The sequence below is a fragment of the Giraffa tippelskirchi genome, chromosome 5 (assembly GCF_054371585.1).
Source record: "Giraffa tippelskirchi isolate mGirTip1 chromosome 5, T2T-mGirTip1v1.2.pri, whole genome shotgun sequence".
In the NCBI taxonomy this organism is placed as follows: domain Eukaryota; kingdom Metazoa; phylum Chordata; class Mammalia; order Artiodactyla; family Giraffidae; genus Giraffa; species Giraffa tippelskirchi.
The window spans coordinates 106,767,577-106,780,113 of NC_137279.1; the positions used below are offsets into that span (position 1 = coordinate 106,767,577).

Genomic DNA, 12,537 nt, shown 5'->3' on the forward strand with positions numbered 1-12,537 from the left:
TTGAATGAAATCTAAAACTGCCCTTTAAAATAAGCTGACCTCAATACCCACAATGACAGCATCCAGTGCATGCTAAAGGAATGCTGTTTTTTTAAATAAAAATGATGACTTCTAGAAAATGAGAAATGGTATAAACCAGTTGATTTCTAGCTCACAATTTCCAACTGCCCTGGTCAGGGGTTCAGTAATAGAAGGAATCTGAGAAAGCTGAGGAATGAGTGCTCTATAAAAGAACTTTTAAAAAATCTTTCAAAACCGGGATCACTGACTATGATTGGCAAAAGCAGGATCTATTCTTCCTGTCAACAGAGTCCGGTGGGACTTAAAAGGAAAGAAAAGTCTTTCTCATTCCTCCAGTTCTTTGTCTTGTGTGAGAACTTCTAAATGACCGTGACTGGGTCATGAAATTCTGATTGGGTCATGGAGTTCTATGTATGTCGAGCTGATATTCCCATGTGTTGGGATGAACAAATTACACACAGCCTGCTCAAAAACAGCCAGGTGGTAATGTCTTTTAATATTGGATTAAAAATCTATGAAGACCTAAATAGGCATTTCTCCAAAGAAGACGTGCGGATGGCCAATCAGCATAGGAAAAGATGCTCAACATTGCTAATTATTAGAGAAATGCAAATAAAAACTACAAGATATCACCTCCCACCAGCCAGAATGTTCATCATTTAAACTCAACAAACAATAAATGCTGGAGAGGATGTGGAAAAAAGGGAACCCTTCACATTACTGGTGGGAATGTAAATTGGTATAGCCACTATGGAGAACAGTATAGAGGTTCCTTTAAAAGGTAAAAACAGAGATACCATATGATCCAGCAATCCCATTCCTGGGCATATATCTGGAGAAAAACAGAAAAGATACCCTGCACTCCAATGTTCACAGAAGCACCATTTACAATAGGAAAGACATGGAAGGAACCTAAATGTCCATCAACAGATGAATGGATAAAGATGTGGTACATAAATAAAATGGAATGCTACCCAGGCTTAAAAAAGAATGAAATAATGCCATTTGCAGAACATCGATGAACCCAGAGATTATCATACTAAGTGAAGTAAAGTTGCTTAGAGAAAGACAAATATCATGATATCACTTACATGTGGAATCTAAAATATGATACAAATGAACTTATTTATAAAACATGAACCTAGATATTATCACACGAAGTGAAGCCAGTTACTTAGAGAAAGACAAATATGATATTACTTACATGTGGAATTTAAAATATGACACAAATGAACTTATCCACAAAACACAGACATAGAGGACAAACTTATGGTTACCAAAGGGGAAGGGCAGGGAGAGATAAATTAGAGGAGTTTGAGATTGGCAGACACAAGCTATTATATACAAAAGAGAACAACAAGGCACTACTGAGAGGGTAATAGGCACGAAGGCTAGCGGTCTCCAAATGGAGGAAATAGGCTGCAAGTGTCAGACGTTTTTTAATCTCTCTCTTAAGTGGCAGGAGGAAACAAACCACACATCTCAGATTTTTTCCCTTCTCTATACAAAATTAACGGAGAAGGCAATGGCACCCCACTCCAGTACTCTTGCCTGGAAAATCCCATGGACGGAGGAGCCTGGTAGGCTGTAGTCCATGGGGTCGCTGAGAGTCAGACATGACTGAGCGACTTCAATTTCACTTTTCCTGTTCATGCACTGGAGAAGGAAATGGCAGCCCACTCCAGTATTCTTGCCTGGAGAATCCCAGGGATGGCGGAGCCTGGTGGGCTGCCATCTATGGGGTCACACAGAGTCGGACACGACTGACGCGACTTAGCAGCAGCATACAAAATTAAAAGGAGGTTTCTCTTAAAAGTCTGTGTTGCCATGATGACACCCGGTTCCACCTGAACTTAACTTTTCTCAAACCTTGAGCTAACCTATGCATTGTTCTTATGTAAATATTTTTCTTAAGCTATGTTAATGAACTATGTATTTACCCTAGACTCTTTCTTCAAGTCGGTTCTGCTTAAGATGCAGAACCCATAAGGGCTCAACAAACCAGTATGTTTTACTCATACAATTATTCTCCTAATCTATGTTAATGAAACTATATATTTGCTTGGAAACCTGCCTTTCTTCAAGATTCGTATCAATCATTTTATGGCACGGGATGATTCACCTTGGAGTAGTCAATAAAGCAGAAGTAGATGTTTTTCTGGAGAAGGAAATGGCAACCCACTCCAGTATTCTTGCCTAGAGAATCCCGTGGACAGAGGAGCCTGGTGGGCTGCTGTCCATGGGGCTGCACAGAGCCGGACACAACTAAAACGTCTTAGCATGCATGCATGCAGTGGAGAAGGAAATGGCAACCCACTCCAGTATTCTTGCCTGGAGAATCCCAGGGACAGAGGAGCCTGGTGGACTGACGTCTATGGGGTCACACAGAGTCGGACATGACTGAAGCAACTTAGCAGCAGCAGCAGCAGCAGATGTTTTTCTGGAACTCTCTTGCTTTTTTGATGATCCAGCGGATGTTGGCAATTTGATCTCTGGTTCCTCTGCCTTTTCTAAAACCAGCTTGAAGTTCATGGTTCACATACTGTTGAAGCCTGGCTTGGAGAATTTTAAGCATTACTTTAACTAGCGTGTGAGATGAGTGCAATTGTGCGGTAGTTTAAAAATTCTTTGGCATTGTCCTTCTTTGGAATTGGGATGAAAACTGACCTTTTCCAGTCCTGTGGCCACTGCTGAGTTTTCCAAATTTGCTGGCATATTGAGTGCAGCACGTTCACAGCATCATCTTTTAGGATTTGAAATAGCTCAACTGGAATTCCATCACCTCCACTAGCTTTGTTCATAGAGAGGCTTCCTAAGGCCCACCTGACTTCACATTCCAGGATGTCTGGCTCTAGGTGAGTGCTCACGCCATCATGGTTATCTGGGTCATGAAGATCTTTTTTGTATAGTTCTTCTGTGTATTCTTGCCACCTCTTCTTAACATCTTCTGCTTCTGTTAGGTCCATACCATTTCTGTCCTTTATTGTGCCCATCTTTGCATGAAATGTTTCCTTAGTATCTCTAATTTTCTTGAAGAGATCTCTAATCTTTCCCATTCTACTGTTTTCCTCTATTTCTTTGCACTGATTACTGAGGAAAGCTTTCTTATCTTTCCTTGCTCTTCTTTGGAATTCTGTGTTCAAATGGGTATATCTTTCCTTTTCTCTTTTGCCTTTAGCTTCTCTTCTTTTCTCAGCTATTTGTAAGGCCTCCTCAGACAACCATTTTGCCTTTTTGCATTTCTTTTTCTTGGGGATGATCTTGATCACTGCCTCCTCTGCAATGTCACGAACCTCTGTCCATAGTTCTTCAGGCACTGTACCAGATCTAATCCGTTGAATCTACTTGTCACTTCCACTGTATAATTGTAAGGGATTTGATTTAGATCATACCTGAATGGTCTAGTGGTTTTCCCTACTCTCTTCAATATAAGTCTGAATTTGGCAATAAGGAGTTCATGATCTGAGCCACGGTCAGCCTTTGAACTGTGGTGTTGGAGAAGACTCTTGAGAGTTCCTTGGATTGCAAGGAGATCCAACTAGTCTATCCTAAAGGAAATCAGTCCTGAATATTCATTGGAAGGACTGATGCTGAAGCTAAAACTCCAATACTTTGACCACCTGATGCGAAGAACTGACTCACTGGAAAAGACCCTGACGCTGGGCAAGATTGAAGGCAGGAGGAGAAGGGGATGACAGAGGATGAGATGGTTGGATGGCATCACTGACTCGATGGACATAAGGGTGAATAAGCTCTGGGAGTTGGTGATGGAGAGGAAAGCCTGGCGTGCTGCAGTCCATGGCATCACAAAGAGTCAGACACGACTGAGGGACTGAACTGAACTGACTCACCTTGTGCCAACGTTATCTCAAAATGCATGTTGTGGGTGAGGGACCTGGTGCCACTCTGAGTTTTGAGACATTTCCTTTCTCTAACTAGCAGCCTGCTGATAGGTATAAAACATACTGCTTAAGGCTAGCATGTAGGGCACTCTTTCTGCCCCCTTCTGATGTCTATGTCAGAAGCTTTGTCTTATCTTTTTTATACTTTAATAAAACTTTATCACACAAAAGCTCTGAGCGATCAAGGCTCATCACTGGCCCCATATTGAATTCCTCTCCTCCAGAGGCCAAGAGTCCTGGTGTCTTTCATGGCTCAGCAGCAACCTTTCACTACTGTATAGCACATGGAACTATATTCAATATCTTTTAATAAACTATAATGGAAAAAGTTATGGAAAAGAATATATATATGTATAACTGAGTTGCTTTGCTATACATCAAAAACTAACACAGCACTGTAAATTAACTATACTTCAATTAAAAAAAAATCTACACAATAACTCATAAACTTGAAATCCAAGGAACAACGTACTAAAAATGAATTCTCACTGTATTTGGTCTGAAAAGGATTCTAATCACCATGGAATACTTAGCAGATACTGCATATGAAAAAAGACAGTAATATTTAGGTATTTATATATGTTAGCGTATGTGTCCTCTACACCGTACATTTCTTATCCACCCATACTCACCATCTTTGGTTAATCAAGTAGATGCAAATAGGGTAAGATGGAATCTCTATGAGGCCAGACAGGGCTAAGTTGGCATAAATGTTTCCACCTAGATCACCTGCACTCAGAGTTAGGCCATAATACACCAAGCTGCACACGAACCTGCAATTGGGGGTGAAAGACAAGAAAGACAATGGAAAAGTCCATAAGAATTTGCCAGAAAAGATTAAAATACTGGTTCAAATAATGCCCTCTGTCTTAAAGAGTAAGTTTGACTCCCTCATTAGGCTTTCTATCCTAATATAATTTCTATACTAGGACAAAATAAAAAAAAACAAAGGGGCCTTGGAAATGATGTGCTGCTGCTGCTAAGTTGTTTCAGTCATGTCCAACTCTGTACAACCCTATGGACAGCAGCCCTCCAGGCTCCTCTGTCCACAGGATTCTCCAGACAAGAATACTGGAATGGGTTGCCATTTCCTTCTACAATGCATGCATGCATGCATGCTAAGTCGCTTCAGTCATGTCTGACTCAGCGTGACCCCATGGACAGCAGCCCCACAGGCTCCTCTGTCCACAGGATTCTCCAGGCAACAATACTGGAGTGGGTTGCCATTTACTTCTCCTAGAAAATGATGTGAGCTACATCTAGATGCTCTATAAAGCAAACGAGTGGCCAGGTCCTGGCAGAGGAGATACTGTTAGTGCCCTCATTACACACTTCTGCATTTATTAGAAGACAATGACTCTATTTTAAATTTATTTAATTCAACCATTTATAAATACTTGCCCTAAGCAGTCATTGTGATATTATGAAAATGACTCTAGAAAAGAACCCCTAGGGAGCAAGCCAACAGGGGATGGTGTTGAGAACACATGCTAGTAAGTGCCTGAGTCGCCAGTGGGTGGCCTGCAGGACAGAGTGACAGGGACTCTAACACCTGGCCAGAGTCTCAACCCCTCCTGGCATTCAGCAGGTGCATATGGTGCAGACAGCCAGAACACGGAAGAGAAGATGAGGCCATGGCAGAGGTAGGCTCCTCTAGGACTATCAAAGCCCGGCACTGATTTCTGCGCAGCACTGCCAAAACATCGAGGCAGCACCCCTTGCGTGGCAGATATGGTTCCGGGCATAGAGCCTATGTCTTACAGCCCAGAAGCTAAGCTGGAGAAAGGGCCATCTTGAAACTCCAAAGTAGGGAGTAACAGGAACTTTTTCCAGAGTGAAGGGAATACAGCACTTTCTGCTTATCCACAGGGGATACGTTCCAAGACTCCCAGTGGATGCCTGAAACCATCGATAGTATCAAACCCTTTATATACTATTTTTTGCCCTAGACATTCACCCCTGTGATAAGGTTTAATTTCTAAATTAGGCCCAGTAAGAGAACATCTGAATTGCTGGCATCACTACTCTTATGCTTTGGGGTCATTATTAAGTAAAATAAGGGTGATGTGAACATAAGCACTGGGATATGGATAGTCAATCTGATAAGTAAGACAGTGACTAAGTGACTAACGAGCAGGATATGCTGGACAAAGAGATGATTCGTGTCTTAGATGGGATGGAGTGGGAGGGCACGAGATTTCATCATACTACTTAGAATGTCATGCAATTTAAAACTTATGAGTTGTTACTTTCTGGGATTTTTCATTTAATATTTTCAGACTGCACTTGACCTCAGGTAATTTAAACCACAGAAAGCAAAACCGTTTGTGCCTAGGAAATTGCATTATTAAAAATAAAACGAACTAGAACAGAACATAAATAAACCCTGAAACTAGGCTTTGTTAAACATGAATGCATTTTGTAAACCAAAAATTTCTATACAACGGTAAAACACTTGGGTTTTGGAAATTCATTAGTTTTTATGTTTATACAGTTCATTTTGACAAGTGTTAATTATGAGGAAACTCCCACTTGCATCCCTTTTCCTTAGAAAAAGTCCAATAAGCTACAACTATGAAGAGATCAACAGGAAAGGGAAAGCTTTCTTTCCATCTCTGCCAAAAAAGCAAAGTGGGCCAAGTGCCCTATGTTATTATTAAGAATGGGCCACAGGAACCAAGGAGAGGGAAGGCGAGGGAAGAGAGGTCCCTGGATATGGCCTGCTTAGTGACTCATCCCTCTCCGGCAAATGAGCTCTGGCAGCAGCTACTTCCCATTACTTCGTCCTAGGTGGAGCTGTCATTCATAAACTATGGATGATGAGCAGAGTCACAGCTGGGACATCACGGGTAAGGATGCAAGGCAACAGTGAATTGTCTGTTTTCCCTGACTGCTAGTACTTTGCTGTGAGCAGCAAGCTAAGCAAACTGAAATATTTTCCTAATTTTTTTTCTGCACCCCACACAGCCTGTGGGATCTCAGTTCCCCAACCAGGGATTGAACCTGTGCCCCCTGCATCGGAAGCACAGGGTTTTAACCACTGGACTGCCAGGGGAATCCCCTTCCTAAAATATTTTAAAAATCCTTTCCATCTGCAGTAGAGACCCTCCTCTTACTGAACGCTATTTCTAATGTATTGTATGTGTTGGTATGTATCTATTCTGCATTTAAAATAGAAGTCCTAGCGAAGTATTACATAGAAATACACATACATATTTAACTCAGGCTGTGAAGGTAGTAAGAAGGGCACAAACAAACAAAGCCAGTTGAAGACACTAGAGGAGCTTAGTTACCAGCTGGTGGTGAGAGAAAATGGGGAGAACATGCAAGGAAGGCCTCTGGTCCCGAGACGGGGACTCCGCCTACAAATTTCCTTGATGGTAGAGTTGGTCGTTTGGATGCATAATTACAGCTATTAAAATCATTTCAATCCTCTTTATGGGACCCAAACAAAAATTTTAAATGCTTGCATAATATTTAACAGTATGCTTAGGGCATCAAGGAATTATTTAAAAAGGCACTACTGTGGGAAATAACCAAAGGAACAGATGTTAAACACAGAGGTATAATTTCACTCCCCAGTTAAGGCTTTCTTCAATGACAGATCCACAGCAAAGATTTTAGGATTTTATAGCATCTTCAAAAAGAATGGCACTATGTGGAATGACTCGGTCTCTGTTATCGTGTATCTTAACATTCTGAGCCCTGGGGGAAGAAGTTTATTTGAGAAGAGCTCCTTTGGCTGTGTAAGACATAAAATAAACAGGAATATTCTCCCTGACTCTGGGTCTAGTTTGTCTATTTTTTTTTTATCCCCTGAAGTCCAGAACCCAAAAGTTAATATTCCTGGGAAAAAAACCTTAAAAACTATAAGTAAGTAACCCCTAAGAAAGTAGATGCTTCCTAAGTCAGAGGGTTTGACTGACTGTCTACATGACATGCAAATTGCAGTTTTATGGAGCCATAAGTACCTGAACATACTTTGTAAGTATTTCCTTTACAATTGATAGAACCTCAATTTAGTAGCTCCCATGGAAGGACATAGAAATTGGCATACTGTGTGAAGTGAGTCACACAGAGAAAGATAAATATAATGTGATGTTGCTTATATGTGGAATCAAAAAAAGGGTACAAATAAACTTATCTACAAAACAGAGAGTTACAGACGTAGAAAACAAACTTACAGTTATCATGGGTACGGGGAGAGACAAACTGAGAAACTAGGATTGGCAGATACACACTGTATGTGTGTAGGGGGGGGGTGCAGTGTGTGCTTGAACTCATTTGCTAAGTCATGTCTGACTCTTTGTGACCCTATGGACTGTAGCCCTCCAGGCTCCTCTGTCCATGGGATTTTCCAGGCAAGAACACTGGAGTGGGTTGCCATGCCCTCCTACAGGGGATCTTCCCAACCCAGGGATCGAACTTATGTCTCCTACATTGGCAGGCAGGTTCTATACCACTACCACCACCTGGGAAACCCCCATACATACTTTACTACATATAAAATAGGTAACTAACAGTCCTTCCCTGTGCTACTGTATAGCACAGGGAACTCTGCTCAAAACTCTATAATGGCCAATATGGGAAAAGAATCTAAAAAAAATGGATGTATGTATATGCATGACTGATTCACTTTGCTGCACACCTGAAGCTAATACAACAGGGTAGATCAAATGTACACCAATAAAAATTTAAAATTAATTAATCGATTATTTAAAAAATAGTTTCCCTTACTCCCTTAATCCCCACACCTCCAAGCTTGTATCCTTCATTCAACGTTTATGTATCCATGATATTCCAGCAGCAAGCTGGCTCAGTGAGTTGGTGTGACCTGGCCCCTAACCATATAGGTGGTAGCTGGGGTTTGATTGGGTAGGAAAAGAGAATCATGCTATAGAAAACTATCTTTGCAGCTTCTTATTCTCAATCTACTGTTCTTTTTAGCTTTATATATATATATGATTAACTTCACATAAAATGACTCACCTCTACTTCGCATGTGAAAAATACAAGTTTCTATGTAGCCTTCTTGTCAAATACATGCAAACCACAGCACAACCATCCTTTAGGCCAGTAAGTATGATGTCCGTGTCTAATCCTGGACCAAATTACACTTATGGCACTTTAATGGAATGAATAATATTAAAACACATGGGTACTCTACAAATTCTACATATGGATTATCCATTTCTCCCTTTTCCACAATTTTATTCTTTCAATGGAAACATTTTGAACATTCAGTGCAATCTCTATTAATGCTAAGGACATTTTGAGGGCAGGTCAGAATCAGCCAAACTAGAAAATCAGGTTTGGAGAATCCTAACCCATTCATTCACTGACTGGCACCTGGGGCTTTGAGGCTTTTCTGAGGCTGTCGTGTGGCACTAGGACACTCCTAGGATCTCATTCATAGCAGGGATAACAGGCAGCTCACTTGTTGAGTCAGTGAGTGGGAATGTTCAATTAGGATGTGCTACCTGCCTGAGGCCAAAACCAAGGGGAGGTGCTTCAAAGTCCTCCTTAGAAACTCTTCTGTCCCTGGTGTGCCTGCTGCTTTCCTTCTTTTTTGGAGGAGGGTTGGGGGATTTAGGTCCATCTAGTCAAGGCTATGGTTTTTCCAGTAGTCATGTATGGATGTGAGAGTTGGACTATAAAGAAAGCTGAGTGCAGAAGAATTGATGCTTTTGAACTGTGGTGTTGGAGAAGACTCTTGAGAGTCCCTTGGACTGCAGGGAGATTTAACCAATCCATTCTAAAGGAAATCAGTCCTGGGTATTCATTGGAAGGACTGATGTTGAAGCTGAAACTCTAATACTTTGGCCTCCTGATGGGAAGAGCTGACTCATTTGAAAAGACCCTGATGCTGGGAAAGATTGAAGGCAGGAGAAGGGGACGACAGAGGATGAGATGGTTGGATGGCATCACCCACTCAATGGACATGAGTTTGGGTAAACTCTGGGAGCTGGTGATGGACAGGGAGGCCTGGCGTGCTGTAGTTCATGGGGTTGCAAAGAGTCGGACACGACTGAGCGACTGAACTGAACTGAAATGGGGGATTTAAAATTTACATTAGATATTTCATAAGCAAAGATGTGCTTCTGACATCTATAGGTTCAGTAAACCTCCTGGCGGGCACCATTATTTCCTCCTTGAAAGGGAGGATGCTGAGAAAGCTCAGGTGAGTACAATGCCTAAGGGAGGCAGGGGAGGCTTGTTTTTTTTTTAAAACAATCTCATGCTGAACGAAATAGTAAAATTTTCTGTAACCCTGAAGAAAGAAGAGATTATCAATAACCTGGGTTGCAGATCAATAGAAGAGCCCTTAGAGAGAATTACCAGATGAACATCAGGGTCAGAGTGTGCCCCAAGAGGACCCGGTAACGGAACAGGTCCAGGAAGCTGCTGGTCTCCTTGAAGCTCCCGGTGGCCGGGTGTGTTAGTGAGAAGGTGCACTTGAGCTGGCGGTTCCTCTTGGCGATGAGGTACAGAGCGGCTTCAGCCTCACGCAGTCGACCCTGGGAGTATAACCAACGAGGTGATTCAGGAATGAATCTGAAAGAGACGTCATTAAAGGCTGTATATTTGTATAGGTACATATGCACCGGAAGGAGACAGATCCCCCACGCAGTACATGGTCCCCAAACCACAAGTGGATTTCCATGTTAGGTTTAAAGCTTGACTCTCCCAATGACACGTGGAAGAGAGAGGGCTACAGGGGGCAGTTGTCAACAGCTGCCAACATTAATAATGGCCTCTTTTATAAATGGAAACCAAAAACATGCTTCCAAAGCTGCAGCGAAAAAAGCAGACTATGCATTTACTATTTTTACTTATTTTTAATTGAAGGATAATTGCTTCCCAGTATTGTGTTGGTTACTACCAAACATCAGCATGATGCATTTAATTTCCAGCAAATTTTAATATATAAATAGCAATTTATAATTTATAAAGTATACAAATAATATATAAATAGCAATACTATACTGAGTAATTCTTCATAAAACGTGCATCAGAGATGAGGCTCCAAATCATGGTCAAGTGTTGTTAAAATAATATTAATAAACATAATACAGAGTTTTTAAAGTTCTGAAAAAGCCTCACAAAGATTAGAATCTCTATTATACATCAGAAAAGAATTTTTAAGGTATTTTTAACATAGTGATGCTATTTTAAAGGTAGAGATTATTTCATATGAAAATGAAAAAGAAGTGATCACATTTCAGCAGCTTTAGAGCTTTTAAAGCTTTAATATTCTCAGTCAGCTGACACACTCACTTTAATATGTCCTGAGGATATTTCCTGATCTCCCAAGTCCTTCAAGAATCAAAGCTTATTTTCTGGTTAACTTTCAGTTCCAAAAAACGATAGTTATTTCTTACTATAGCTATAAAGTGTCAAACATTTCTATTGCCACAGCTCTCTTTCATTAGTTTCAAGACAGGTATTATGCATCTTTTCTCCTCTTCACAATTCTGCATATTTTTAGGGGACCTTTCAAAAACCCAACGGTGGCAAGAACATGGACACCTTGTTTATAAAACACAGCATCAAACCTTTTGATCTAATTTGATATTATTTGACTAAAATGAAACTTGTATGCATTTACTTTTCTTTGATTTACTTGTTTTTAATTGAAGGATATTTAAAGTGCCTTTTAGAACTCTCCATGCCTTTCAGTAAGGAGAGTGAAGGGCAACAAACACCACACAATTTGTAACTTCATGGAGAGCCAGTTCATCAATAACCTTTTGAGCGCTTCATTTTGCATGAGCAATGTAATAGGCGCTGAGAGGAAAGACAATGGAAACAAAAAAAAACGCAGGCATTTTCCCAGGAGTTCTCCTCTGGGGAGAGAATATTCAGGCACAACATTTGGTTATCAACAAAAGCAGGAACAAAGGCCTCTATAACCTCCTGAAAAAATTTCTTTATCCACTTTTTCACTGCTATCTGATTATTGTTACTAATACACAAGTAAATAATCAAGTAAAATGCCATTTTGTTGGAAGTTAGGCCAGCTGATGATTATCATCGGATCAACTGGTCCTATCCACAGGGCCATATATGAGGTACAATGTAAACTATCTGATCAAGCCTAAACACAAATAAAAAGAACATAAGACTGGTGAGGTGAATATGGAGAGTATACGTGGGATAGAAATATAACTGAAATAACAGAAAATCTATTATAGTAAAAAGTAAAACTGAGGAGGACTAGAGGAGTGGAAAAGGACCAACAAGGAAATAGTCAACATATTAGCAGTCACTATTATTATACCTTTGACTAATTTATTTCCCCCCTTCCTATTTAGGTTCTCTGTGTTTTCAGAACTGTTTATAAGCAATAAAGTCACTTTTAAAACTTTATAAATCATGTTTAAAGATGGTATTTGAGAGATACTCAGGTTTTAGAAATTTGACTCTGTGTTAATAAAACTATTTCTACTTGGATTTATCTGGATGATTTAAACTTAGGACCTGATATTTCTCCACATTTTGAGAAACCAATAAGCTTCTCAACAATGAAGCCCCACCCAGTTGCCAATGGACAGATTTAGGAATATGAGTTCTAACGCAAGCTGATTATTCCCACAAAACAGTAGGGCGTGTT

The 12,537-nt window shown here is 40.5% G+C and overlaps 1 protein-coding gene across 1 annotated transcript in view; it reads right to left on the reverse strand.

Moving 5' to 3' along the window:
• The window catches only part of SLC22A15 (solute carrier family 22 member 15), a 97,802-nt gene that overhangs the window by 21,240 nt on the left and 64,025 nt on the right, over window positions 1–12,537 (reverse strand). Inside the window, exons 6-7 of the mRNA XM_081493317.1 lie at window positions 10,263–10,478; window positions 4,556–4,696 (exon numbers count right to left, since the gene is read on the reverse strand). Coding sequence (XP_081349443.1) covers window positions 4,556–4,696; window positions 10,263–10,478 — 357 coding nt within the window. The remainder of the gene's footprint in view (window positions 1–4,555; window positions 4,697–10,262; window positions 10,479–12,537) is intronic.